This window comes from Anomaloglossus baeobatrachus, chromosome 8, assembly GCF_048569485.1.
Source record: "Anomaloglossus baeobatrachus isolate aAnoBae1 chromosome 8, aAnoBae1.hap1, whole genome shotgun sequence".
Classification (NCBI taxonomy): Eukaryota; Metazoa; Chordata; class Amphibia; order Anura; family Aromobatidae; genus Anomaloglossus; species Anomaloglossus baeobatrachus.
Window position 1 is genome coordinate 244,830,236 of NC_134360.1, and position 14,622 is coordinate 244,844,857.

The 14,622-nt window shown below is 46.5% G+C and overlaps 1 protein-coding gene across 1 annotated transcript in view; it reads left to right on the forward strand.

Moving 5' to 3' along the window:
- The window catches only part of ARTN (artemin), a 91,888-nt gene that overhangs the window by 73,314 nt on the left and 3,952 nt on the right, over positions 1 to 14,622 (forward strand). The window contains exons 3-4 of the mRNA XM_075321171.1: positions 12,673 to 12,737; positions 14,160 to 14,361. Coding sequence (XP_075177286.1) covers positions 12,673 to 12,737; positions 14,160 to 14,361 — 267 coding nt within the window. The remainder of the gene's footprint in view (positions 1 to 12,672; positions 12,738 to 14,159; positions 14,362 to 14,622) is intronic.

Sequence of the window (14,622 nt, forward strand, 5' to 3'; positions counted from 1 at the left end):
TACCCCTTAAACGGGGGGTCAGGTATTTGGCCCACTGGTCCTTGTCCAGATGGTGCTGCAAGCAAGTCCGTTCAAAAGCAGTCAAGAAAGAGTCCAAGTCTCCATCCTTCTCCAGCACTGGGAAGTCCTCAACACGGACCTTTGGAAGTTTGGTGTCTGGAAGGTCACGGGTGGCTGATGAGGGCCGGAGCTGAGCTAGCTGCAGCTGGTAGTTACGCTCTGCCTGGCGCTCTTCACGCGCTGCTTGCCGCTCACGCTCGGCCATGAGTTCCTTGTAGCCCTCCCGGTCTCCAGCCTGGCGTAGGGCCATAGCCATTTGAAGAAGGCTATCCGAGCCTCCCAGGCTCGGTGGAATGGCACGTGGTGATCTGCGGCCCGCTGCGGAGCCTGGTGATTCACTGTCCATTGTAGAGCGGAGGGCTGGCATCTGGCTCGTTGAGGACCCTTGGGCGAGCTGCTCCTCATCTTGTCCAGCAGTGCCCGGTTGTGCAATGTCCTCTGCAGAGCTGTTTTCTGGCGTCGAGCTCCTGGAGGACTCGTGGGCAACCTCCTCATTGCTGTCCACAGCACCGTCCTCCCTCTCTTCGGCTCCTGCCTTAGCATTGGCCAGTTGCATAGCTCTGCTCCTGGTGCCATCAGCCATTCTTGCAGACTTTTGGTCACTGACACAGAACTGACACCTGATGCCTCCACACACCTTACAGTATCTGCACTCTGACACTCTAGTGTTGAGCTAGTCTGAAGACCCCAGCAGCCACAGCTGCTGCAGGCAGTCTTTAGTGTCTGGGAGTATGGGTCTCACACTCACACACACTATTATCTCGATCCCACCGCTTGCCACCAATATGTCACAAACCACCGGGGGGTCACTCAGAAATCCCCCGCGCTGGCTACCAGTACGTCACAATCGGGGGGTAGCAAGGGGGGGTCACCCCTCCTTTATACCTCCCGACCGACAGACAGAGCACGTGACGCGCTCTCTAGCGCCCCTCTTATAGTCAGGCCAATTATGGAATTGCCCGACAATAAGCAAGGAGGCCGCTATACTACTTATGCCGATTATTGAAGGGTCCCCGGTGAGAGGAGGGTATATATTCCCCCGACCTCCGCGGGCGGAATATATAATATCTTCCCGAATCTCACTGGCCTCCCCACAATAATCCTTGGCACAACTCGCTGCCACCAACCGCTTCACGGTAACTATTAGCCGAACACACAGACGTGGGATTCGAGATCGAGATAACAGAACAGCTCAAGATTAATTATATACTTTAATCAGCCTAAAGCACACTAGAACTACAATATATACAATAGGGAATCTACAGAATATACAGTTATGTCAGAGTACAGTTACAGATGAAGCATGGTTTACAACAGGTATGCAATTCAATCAGTTACCTTGTGCGTCTGGCCACAGGGGGGCGCTGTAGACCAGGTTTCCAGGAACTCTCTCACAGGTCTGTCCCAACCAGGCCCCCGAGCAGAAGAACGCTGGAAAATGGCCGAAGTAGGGTTATCAACCTGGGCAGATCCAGGTCCCCTCCTACCTTAGTGACCTCACAGGGAAGCACTGCCACTCCCCCTGCATGGATCAGAATTATCCAGCAAAGGGGATTTTGGCTATAACTTTGCCTGGGAGCGTCGTAGGCAGACGCCAATGCTCTCATTGTGACAGTTATGAATTTAGCTACAGAACGAGGGGACTCATGACCTGTCTGCCAGTTCCCCATTGGCTGATATCACGCCTGGGGCATTTCCCAATGTCCTGTTCCCATAAAAAGGGGGTGCCGGCATCGTCCACATGCGGAGACACCATTTTTATGGTTGCCATATTTATCGGAAATATGGCTTGCGAGATATGAACCATTTTTTACTGGAGTCGTTCTGTCTGGCTATTTCCATAGCCTTGCTAACTAGCTAGCAGCTCCTACTACAGGGTGACAGCAGGGAGTCATCCTGTGTCCATTGTCCCTAAGCCACCTAATTTCCATATCACAGGACATGGCCATGGATTTGTTGCTAAACCAGTTGTGTGAAGGGAAGGGGGTAGTGACACCAGGAGAGGGCTTCCTGACATGACTTGAATGTCATGATTTATCGTCATATCTCCGGATTTACCTCACAACATCTCTGCCCTGATCTTATTCTCCTGGATGATACTTCCCAGAAGTAATTCGGTCTCATGTTTGATGCCAAACCTTTCCTTCTTATTGTGAGGTGACATTTGGGAAACTTGCCACTTTCTAGAGTTTCCGTCTACACCTATCGCCTGTGGATATTTCTGAATGATATATGATACATTTATAGCTATTGATAATCATCACCCAGAAATAGTGGAATCTCACTTTGTTCTTAAAGTACACCACCCAGTTTTCCCACCTGAAAATACTAAATAATTCTATGGCTTGATATCCATGGTTGCTGTGCTGCGCATTCCAAGCAGTTGCAAAACCAAATATCACAACTCGGTCAGTTACAGCCGAGCGCGGCAGGTCGGCTCCTATCTATGGTGTGTGTCTCCTATGTGAGCGTGTGACCGGTGTGTGCTGTATCTGTGTAAGGCTACATTCACACTTCCGTTGTTTTGCATCAGTCACAATCCGTTGCCTTGAGGAATTACGGTTTTCCGTTTTTTCCCCATAGACTTGTATTAAGGACGGATTGCGACTGATGGCCTTGCATTGCATCCACCGCGCGACGGATCAGTCGTGGAATGACTGACTATCGGGCGGTATGAACGCACAATGTAACGTTTTTTGGAGCCATAAAAAAACGCACTCCGCAGGATTCCGTCGCAATCCGTCAATAGCTATAATAGCTGTCTATGGTGCTGGATTCCGTCCTGCTCTACTGAGCATGCCCAGCATGTTTTCCACACCTATTGGACTGTCCCGAACACAAACGGATCACGACGGATCCGTCAAAAAATGGATGCACAGCGGATGTAACGGATGCGACGGATCAGTTTTTTCACAGGATTCCTGTGAACAGAATCCCGTGAAATAACATATCCGTTGCGTCAGTTGACATCTAAAAAATGACTGATCCATCGTTGTGACGCAACGATGGACCTGACGGATTTAAAGCAAAGGAAGTGTGAATATACCCTAATGTGTAAAACAGTGTGGCCCTGGTTTACTGGTTTATCAGAGTTTTCACCAGATTTCTGGAGTACCAAAGAAATGTGGCACAATTTGTGGTCATCTCAAAATTGTGCAAAAATGTTGCAATTTTTGTCTGTTTTACGCCTGTGTCACAGCTGATACAAAGTGAGACGTGCTGGGAAAGGACATTGCAGAACCTGTAGGAAAAAAGGCATAAATGATGGCAAAAGTGTGCGCCAGCCCCTAGCCGGAGTAACATTTCTGATGGAGGGGTGCACCTCTTAATGAGTTTGGCATATCTTACTCCAGCATCATTTTCGGCAGTGTCAGCCCTTCTGAGGCGAGCACAAAATTGGAGTTGACCACATTTTCAATAAAGGCAGGATCGGACAAAAATTAGACAGAGCACCAAAACATCCACCGACATGTGGTGTGAAGATCTGAGGTTGTGGTTTGTATTAATCAACTGGGCAGGTTAACGATGCAATGATTTTTATTTCTTCTGGACTTGGACTTATGGCAACCATAGTCCTTATGTTCCTCCAGCCAGCAACCATAGTCCTTATGTTCCTTCAGCCAAAAACCATAGTCCTTATTTTCCTCCAGCCAACAACCATAGTCCTTGTGCTCCTCCAGCCAGCAACCATAGTCCTTGTGCTCCTCCAGGCAACAACCATAGTCCTTGCGCTCCTCCAGCCAGAAAGCATAGTCCTTGTGCTCCTCCAGCCAGCAACCATTGTCCTTGTGCTCCTCCAGCCAGCAACCATTGTCCTTGTGCTCCTCCAGCCAGCAACCATTGTCCTTGTGCTCCTCCAGCCAGCAACCATTGTCCTTGTGCTCCTCCAGCCAGCAACCATTGTCCTTGTGCTCCTCCAGCCAGCAACCATAGTCCTTGTGCTCCTCCAGCCAGCAACCATAGTCCTTATGCTCCTCCAGCCAGCAACCATAGTCCTTACGCTCCTCCAGCCAACAATCATCGTCCTTACGCTCCTCCAGCCAACAACCATCGTCCTTACGCTCCTCCAGCCAACAACCATAGTCCTTACGCTCCTCCAGCCAACAACCATAGTCCTTACGCTCCTCCAGCCAACAACCATAGTGCTTACGCTCCTCCAGCCAACAACCATAGTCCTTACGCTCCTCCAGCCAACAACCATAGTCCTTACGCTCCTCCAGCCAACAACCATAGTCCTTACGCTCCTCCAGCCAACAACCATAGTCCTTGTGCTCCTCCAGCCAGCAACCATAGTCCTTGTGCTCCTCCAGCCAGCAACCATTGTCTTTATGCTCCTCCAGCCAGCAACCATAGTCCTTATGCTCCTCCAGCCAGCAACCATAGTCCTTATGCTCCTCCAGCCAGCAACCATAGTCCTTATGCTCCTCCAGCCAGCAACCATCGTCCTTATGTTCCTCCAGCCAACAACCATAGTCTTTATGCTTCTCCAGCCAACAACCATAGTCCTTATGCTTCTCCAGCCAGCAACCATCGTCCTTAGGCTCCTCCAGCCAGCAACCATAGTCCTTATACGCCTCCAGCCGGCAACAATGGTCCTTATGATAGTTCCTCAAATCCAAACAACAGATATCACGACTGTAGGGCGCGTCTCAAGCTCCAACTGGCAAAGTCCTTAGAATAGTTCCTCAAATCCAGCTGACGGATATCACAACCGTAGCATGTGTATCCAGCTCCAATCTCTATAGTCCATTCATGGGCACCAGGACCTGGCCACAGCAACAGATCCTTGTCCCATCTTGTCACAGCACCAACTCCCTTCAAACATATGTCTTCTCACTTTTCTACCTCTTTTGTGATCAGCCCTCCTTTAAACATTTGTTTATGTAACTCCAAGTATGAAGGAGGGCAGTCTCCAGCAAATCTGCAGGACTGTGTATCAGGAAAGCCCTCTACACAGAGGAACAATAGACACACAACCCCCAGCAGATGCAGGAGAATGAATCCTACTGCAGGCCTGATTCCATTAGAGTCCATGGAAGCCAGCTAGGAAACACAAATTTACAACCCCTTCCCCCTTCAAATTGTGTACCATAAACTGATGAGTAAGTAATCTCTAATAAAACACATCAATAAGATTGATGGAACCAGTGCTCCATTCTGTAAAAAGTCTGAATCCCTTAGAGCTGTGGGCTCCGCTTTACATCCATTGGTTCAATAGTCTTAAGTCTATAGCCAGCTCCTCAAATGTGGCAAGAATGAGATGTTAACCTAGTCCTGGGTTGAACACATTGGCAGCACATTGCCTGAAATACGGCCGTCTGAACAAGCAGCACTAAAGCTCATGTTAGGAATAATAACTGATTAGTTACTAAATTAGATAAATTACTTTCTAAAATAAACTTTTTTTACAACATTTTAATGTCTCTGAAGTGTAGAAAGGAGGTCTTCATACATATGTGCATGCTGTGTAGCCTTTATCATACAATTACAGCAGACGTAACCAGAATGAAAACTCCCATTCTTTACCCCGCGGGCTGAATTCAGAGAAGTGTTAAACAAGGTTTGGATTACATTCTATTATGTCATAAGTCAATAGCTTTATTAATGTAACATTTACCAACTGTCCCTCGTGTTCTGAGACTAATTACTTTGTATTCCTTGTCACTTCCTGTTTTCTAAACAAATGTTTCCCTAGAATCCAAGAGACATCGTAAGTGTAAGCAGGGTCCATATCACGGCACCGCGGCACATAATCTGCCTCTGGAGCAGAGCTTATGTCCGCCTGCAATATATATATATATATATATATATATATATAGTTATGTGTGTGTGTGTATATATATATATATATATATATTTATGTGTGTGTGTATATATATATATATATATATATATATTTATGTGTGTGTGTGTATATATATATATATATATATATATATTTACGTGTGTGTGTGTGTGTATATATATATATATATATATATATATATATTTATTTATGTGTGTGTGTGTATATATATATATATATATATATATATATAAAAAAAGGGGCTGCTGATAAGTCTTTGGCTCTGTGATCTTTTTTTGTTTCTATGTTACATCGTAAGTGTAAGCAGGGTCCATATCACTGCGTGTGTGTATATATATATATATATATATATGTACATATATTATATATATATTAAAAAAAAAAGGGGCTGCTGATAAGTCTTTGGCTCTGTGATCTTTTTTGTTTCTATGGTAACGAATGTTACATCACATAAAAGTCTTATGTGTCTAATTAATGTTTTCAAAATTTTGTGTTTGTTGCTTATGGCAACAGTGTTCTACGCACGCGGGAAAACAAAATGGCAGAGTCTAATGCGATATTCACAGCAACTGAGAGCAGAGGAGGGATAAAATTCTTGTTTCTGCAAGGAAAGTCCACGAAGGATATTCATGGTGATATGTCGCAGACATTGGGGGATCAATGCCCTTCATATTCCACAGTTAAGAACTGGGTTGCCAAATGTAAAACGGGCCACTTCAGCCCCAATGATGAGGAACGTTCTGGACGACCGAGAGTGGTTGTTGTTCCGGAGATCGTCGATGCTGCGCACAACCTCATACTGGAGAATCCACGAATTTCAGCTAAAGCAATAGCAGACATCATGGGGATTTCCCGTGAACGTGTTTGTGTCATTATCCATGAACATTTGGGCATGAGGAAGTGATCTGCAAAGTGGGTCCCCAAATGTCTGACAACAGATCAGAGAAGCAGCGAGTGACAACTTCCCGGTGCATTTGTCAGCGTTTCCGGACTGATAAGAACTTCGTGGATCTACTGGTCACTATGGATGAGACTGGGATTTATTTGTATGACCCTGAAAACAAGGAGCAGTCAAAAGAGTGGAGGCGCAGTGGTTCTCCTCATCCAAAGAAGTTCAAGGTGCAAAAATCAGCCACTAAGGTGATAGCGTTTGTGTTCTGGGATAAGGAGGGTGTGCTGCTAGTGGACTACCTTCAAAAGGGTTCCACCATCAATGCAAGGTATTACATGGAACTTTTGGACCAATTGAAGGCAGCTCTAAAGGCCAAAAGGCGCTGCAAGCTGTCCAAAGGAATCTTGTTCCTGGAAGACAACGCCTCCGCTCACACTGCACAAGCGACCACGGCAAAACTGGCAGAGCCGGGCTTCCAGCTGGTGACCACCCACCTTGTTCACCAGATCTAGCTTCCTCCGACTATCATCTGTTTCCAAATCTGAAGAAACACCTCAAGGTACCAAATTTCCCACCGTTTCTGATGCCATTGCTTCTGCGGATGCCTGGTGTGAGGCACAACAGAAATCCTTTTTTTTGCTAGGCTTACAGAACATGGAATACTGATGTAAGAAGTGTGTTGTCATCAGTGGAGAGTGTGTGGAAGAAATGGAAAGTTTCATCATCCTAGCTCGTTTCTTTCTGGGTAAAGTAAAACATATCAGTAGCCTTTTGTACATATAATATATATACAGTATATATATACATATATACCATATATACTGTATATATATAATTTACTTTTTCATTTAGCCCCAGGACGTGTTTGTTACAGTGTTTTCCCGATTGTGTGATCACATTTCCACTAAGTTCGGGCTTCTCTGTCATCTCTTGGATCGTCAATTTCTGCCATTCACTTGTGTGAATCTGAACTGTAACACCAAGAGAGGCGCTATTTCCAAAAAGTAAAAAGGAACAAATTAAGCAGCCCCTTTCTTCCTGATGTAAACTTATTGAACATTTACCCCATAATAAAGTCACCGATTTCAATTGTTAATTTTCAAAAAAGTTTTTAACTCCCTTTTGTCCGAGAGCGAGAACCTTTATATTATTTCCAAAACCCATACATTTTTTTATCAAATGAGTTACATAGTTACACAGGTTGAAAAAAGCCCCTGGTCCATCTAGCTCAACCTTCCTCCACCAATTCTACATTTTGTCGTTAAGTCATTTATTATAATACTAGAAGGTGGCCAGATTCTACGCATCGGGTATTCTAGAATTTATTGTGTAGTTAATGTATGATTTTTGTTATATATATATATAGATGTTGTTGTGTGTAGTTGCCAAGTGTTTGTGTAGGGCGCTGTACATGTTCTGGGTGGGGGGGGTGTGAGAGCGGTGTTGCTTGTGTGGAGCGCTGTGTGTGTGTTGCGTTTGTGAAGCGCTGTGTGTCTGCAGTGTTGTCTGTGTGTGGTGTTGTGTGTGTTGCGCGGTTTGTGTGGGTGTGGGGTTCGTGTGTGTGTTTTGGGTGGAGGTATGTTTTGTGCAATGTGTGTGTGTTGAGCGGTATGTGCGTATATTTGTGTATGCTGCGGTGTTTGTGTGTTGGGTGTTGTGTGTGTGGGTGTCTGTGGTTCCCAGTGTGTGTGTGGTGTGTTGTGCAGTGCGCGTGTGGCAGTGTGTGTGTGTTTTGGGGGGAGGTGTGCACCCCCATCGTGCTCCATCCCCCATGTTGCGCACTCCCCATCGTGCTCTATCCCCCATGCTGCGCACCCCCATCGTGCTCCATCCCCCATGCTGCGCACTCCCCATCGTGCTCCATCCCCCATGCTGCGCACTCCCCATCGTGCTCCATCCCCCATGCTGCGCACTCCCAATCGTGCTCCATCCCCCATGCTGCGCACCCCCATCGTGCTCCATCCCCCATGCTGCGCACTCCCCATCGTGCTCCATCCCCCATGCTGCGCACTCCCCATTGTGCTCCATCCCCCATGCTGCGCACTCCCCATTGTGCTCTATCCCCCATGCTGCGCACTCCCCATCGTGCTCCATCCCCCATGCTGCGCACCCCCATCGTGCTCCATCCCCCATGCTGCGCACTCCCCATCGTGCTCCATCCCCCATGCTGCGCACCCCCCATCGTGCTGCACAGTCACACATCAGACACACACACATCTGATCGCATACACTCACACCCCACTTCTGCCTGTGCCCTCCGGTGGGCGGTCCCAGCAGCTGTGCTGCACGCCATGCTCCTCTGCCTTCTACCGACACGCACACATCCGATCGCATACACGCACACATCTGATCGCATACACGCACACACCTGATCGCATACACGCACAAATACGATCGCATACACACACACACACGATCGCATACACGCACACACACGATCTCATAGACGCACACACACGATCGCATACACGCACACACATGATCTCATACACACGATCGCATACACGCACACACACATTGACGATATCGCACATACGCGCTCTCACACTCACAACATCCGGAGATACCACATGCTTCCGGCCATGTGATCCTCCGGCATGTCCTGGAAGGTCACTGCACGCACAGTATCGCCGCCGAAAAGCAAGCGATACCACTGGATGCTCTGAGTGTGTGGATGCGATCTGATGTGTGTGTGAGGTGTGTGTGTGAGAGTGTGTGTGATCTGATGTGTGTGTGTGTGTCTGTTCTTATGTGTGTGTGTGTGTGTTCCGCCACTCCAGGACATTGATGCGCTCACCTGCTCCCGGTCGGCTTCTGGTGAGTATGATCGGGGGTCTTCTTTCTTCTGCACATGTGTACCGGGAGCCTGTGTACGCTGGTAACCATGCTACACAATATTACCCGATGTGTACCATGATTACCAGCGTACCCCGCCCCCTGCACGCACGAGAGCCCACACCAGCGTACGCCGGCAACCCCAGCAATGCGAGGGTATGTGTCGGCTGGGTTGCCGGCGTACGCTGGTGTGGGCTCCCGGGGGTACAGCACTCACCTGGGAGTCGGGGCTCCGTGTCGGTTCGGGGAATGCGTGCGGGGGGCGGGGCCAGGGCGGGCGTGCAATGCGTGAGGGGGACGGGGCGTGGCCGAGTTGCCAATGCGTGCAGGGGGCCGGGGCGAGAGGCCAATCCGTGTGGGGTCGGAGCCTGGGTGAGCGGCCAATCCGTGCGGGGGGGCGGAGGCGAGGCGAAGCGAGCGGCCAATGAGAAGCTTGTCGCGGTAACGACAGAATTTTGGAGCAAGACAGACAGACAGAATAAGGCAATTATATATATAGATAATATTTATTGATTTATATAGTGCTATTAATTCTACAGCACTTTACATACATTGGCAACACTGTCCCCATTGGCACTCACAATCTAAGCTCCCTATCTGTATGTCTTTGTAGTCTGGGAGGAAACCATAGAACCCGGAGTAAACCCACACAAACACGGGGAGAACATACAAACTCCTTGCAGATGTTGTCCTTGGTAGGATTTGAACCCAGGACCCCAGCGCTGCAAGACTGCAGTGCTAACCACTGAGCCACCACAAGACTGCAGTGCTAACCACTGAGCCACCACAAGACTGCAGTGCTAACCACTGAGCCACCACAAGACTGCAGTGCTAACCACTGAGCCACCACAAGACTGCAGTGCTAACCACTGAGCCACCACAAGATTGCAGTGCTAACCACTGAGCCACCATGCACCAACAATGTTGTGTGTACTGAGGAAATCCTCCAGCCCTGATATAAAAGTTGTTACAGTATCTGCCATTACTACCTCTTGTGGTCGGCATTCCACAGTCTGACTGCTCTAACTGTAAAGAACCCTTTCCTATTTAGCTGCCGGAGTCGCTTTTCTTCCACTCGCAGTGAGTGCCCCCTGGTCCTTGGTATTGTGTTTGGAAGGAATAAGTCATGTGCCAGTCCTTTATATTGACCGCACATGTATTTATACATATAAATGAGATCTCCTCTGAGACGTCTTTTTTCTAAGTTAAACATATCTAACTTTTTCAACCTGTCATCATACGGGCGGCCTCCATTACTCATCATACGGGCGGCCTCCATTACTCATCATACGGGTGGCCTCCATTCCTCATCATACGGGCGGCCTCCATTCCTCATCATACGGGCAGCCTCCAATACTCCTTATACGGGCGGCCTCCATTACTCCTCATACGGGCGGCCTCCATTACTCATCATACGGGTGGCCTCCATTTCTCATCATACAGCAGGCCTCCATTACTCATCATACGGCAGGCCTCCATTACTCCTCATACGGGAGGCCTCCATTACTCCTCATACGGGCGGCCTCCATTACTCATCATACGGGAGGCCTCCATTACTCCTCATACGGGAGGCCTCCATTACTCATCATACGGGCGGCCTCCATTACTCATCATACGGGCGGCCTCCATTACTCATCATACGGGTGGCCTCCATTCCTCATCATACGGGCGGCCTCCATTCCTCATCATACGGGCAGCCTCCAATACTCCTTATACGGGCGGCCTCCATTACTCCTCATACGGGCGGCCTCCATTACTCATCATACGGGTGGCCTCCATTTCTCATCATACAGCAGGCCTCCATTACTCATCATACGGCAGGCCTCCATTACTCCTCATACGGGAGGCCTCCATTACTCCTCATACGGGCGGCCTCCATTACTCATCATACGGGAGGCCTCCATTACTCCTCATACGGGAGGCCTCCATTACTCATCATACGGGCGGCCTCCATTACTCATCATACGGGCGGCCTCCATTACTCATCATACGGCAGGCCTCCATTACTCATCATACGGGCGGCCTCCATTCCTTGCAATAATCTATTTGCCGCCTCTGAACTGACTCTAACTTCTGAATGTCCTTTTTAAAATGTGGACCCAAAACTGGATCCCCTATTCCAGATGTGGCCTTACAAGTGATTTATACAGGGGTAACAATACGTTGGGATCCTGGGATCTAATCTCTTTCTGTACACCCTAAACCTGCACATATCAATCAAAGTGTAGCGCATTTCTGCAACTTTGAAAGATACTTCAGCATCCAAGCATCCGATCTTTCAATGAAAGTTGTGCTTGGATACAGCAATGTTGCCCCACTATGGCGCTGCCTTTACTTCATATAGCAAAATCCTGGTGGTGGATTCCCTTTAATTAAAGGTGCATAACTGTTAATAAACTTGGTACATTTTCATAGCCAGGAAATTACATTTGACCAGGTATTGTTCGCGTTGTGTTTAGCACAAGTTTAAGTCTATTATTTGCGAGACAGTTAAATTATCAATAATAATTATTATATTAGTCCAGCAGTGACTGTTGAATTACAAGTTTTAAATTAAAATTGTTACACTTATTTTAGCTTTTTTGGCTCCATAGAATCAAGAACCATAAAGAATTATTGGAGCTACAGAGGACTGTAATAAATGTATATAGTCCACTACTTTTACACTGATGGTCTGTCCTTAGGATAGGTCACCAATGTCTGATTGGCCGGGGTCCGACACCCTGTATCCCGCCGATCACCTGCTCTTGGTCCTGGCGGCTGCAGGAGAAAATGCTCAGTGTCGGCGCTGCTCCGTCTTCTTATAGTGGCCGTGGATGGGTACTGCACATCGCATTCAAATCAATAGGAGACAGATGTGCAGTACCCGGCTGCGGCCGCTATCAGAAGACGGGGCAGCCCCGGAACTGAGCATTTCTGGCTGCCTGCTGCCGACGCACAGAGTCGGACCGGGTGTTGGTGACCTATTCTAAGGATAGACGGTCAATGTAAATGTAGTGGACAACCCGTATAATATTATAAAAGAGTATGAAACTATATAACTGCACCTCTCATGAGATGAATACTTTCCTGTTTGCAGACAGGCCCGAGCTGTTCATGGGAAGAGGATCCCAGTCTGTGACAACCCCGCCCTGGAGCTGTAAGGTGAGTGCAAGTATACCATTGAAAACAAAGCCGGGATGGTTACATAATTATTACGGCTCCAGGTTTACACACTACAAAGAATAAAAGTAGTCAGACTCCCATCTATATGTCCCCTGTTAATCCACTGCATTGTCTTCCTAATAGTTAAAGAGCATTTGTCACCAAGTTTTTGCTATGTAATCTGAGAGAAGCATGAAGTAGGGGCTGAGACCCTGATTACAGGGATGTATAACTTACTGGGCTTCATGGTGTAATTTTGAAACAATCCTTGTTTTCTCTGTAGTAGAAGTATCAGTGCTTAGAATGCTGAGCTGTGTGTAACCCCGCCCACACCCCTGATTGGCAGCTTCCTGTGTATACTGTCAGCAATCTGTTAATCAGTGGTGAGGGCAGAGATACACAAATTAGCCTGACTGTTCTGCACAAGACATGCAGTCCAGCAGTGATAATCTCCTGCTGATAATACACTGATTGTATTGAATTTACAACACACAGTCTAATAAGTGGCACATTCCTTAAATCTAGTGCTCTTGCACTATATTATGCTGCTCTAAGATTAAATAGGAAAAACCTGCTGATAGATATCCTATAATAAATCATGTGTTAGACAATTGATACGTTCATGATATCATAATGTTGTTCTCTTATATACCAAAAAATTGCCAATTTAAATAATAATAATATTTATTCATTTATATAGCGCTGTTAATTCCACAGCGCTTTTTATACAATGGTAACACTGTCCCCATTGGGGCTCACAATCTAGGTTCCCTATCAGGATGTTTTTGGAGTGTAGGAGGAAACCCACTCAAAAACGGGGAGAACATACAAACTCCTTGCAGATGGTGTACTTGGTGGGATTTGATCCCAGGATCCCAGCGCTGCAAGACTGCAATGCTAACCACTGAGCCACCACAAGACTGCAGTGCTAACCACTGAGCCACCACAAGACTGCAATGCTAACCACTGAGCCACCGTGCCGCCCAAAGAAAGCATAATTTTGATGAAAGTTTGTAGTTTTGAATACATAATACGTTTATAATAAATTCCTCTAAGTCCGTCTCTGTCCCACAAAAGTCAATAGGTTGGACTGAAAAAACATATGGAGTAGCCTCAGTCTGTATCATAGCCTCCTACAGGCGTTTTTGCCTTTTGAGAAGGAGTTAACAAAAAAAATATAACATCCACATATGAAAAACAATCAACTCAAAACACAATGAGAGAAAGGAAAATAAAATTACAAAAAATAAATATATATATATATATATATATATATATATATCTATATATATATATATATATATATATATATATATATAGATATATATATATATATATATATATATATATAGATATATATATATATATATATATATAGTCCATTTAAATTTTCGTAATTGCATGACTTTGTGTCTTTACCAGGTAACACTCTGGAGTCTTGCAGTGTCACTGCTGCTTCTGTCAGCGATGATAACCACCGCGTCACCCACTCCAGTTATGGAGGGGAAGTCCATTACTGAAAGGGAGTCAGACAGTTTTGGAACCGTTGACCCTAAGAGCGTTGACTTTTTAATTGAGGAGAATGTAGAACAATCCATAAAATCACCAGGAAGTCCGGTGTTCGGTGAGTAGAGTCATTTGATATTATATATAGATTTTATTTTTTATTTTATTTTTTTTTTGTAAACTCAGGTGTAGAGAATTGTGCAAATCAGAAAATAATAACTGTGACAAAGTGACAAAACAATATAGTAATAATCCATGAAGTTTGGTCCCATCTCACCAGAGCGCCTTCTTCTATATTCTCGCTGTGTCCTTTCATGACTTTTTACAAACCACAATCGGGACTTCTTATGTATCCCTTCTTGCCGCTCTTTCATAAAGG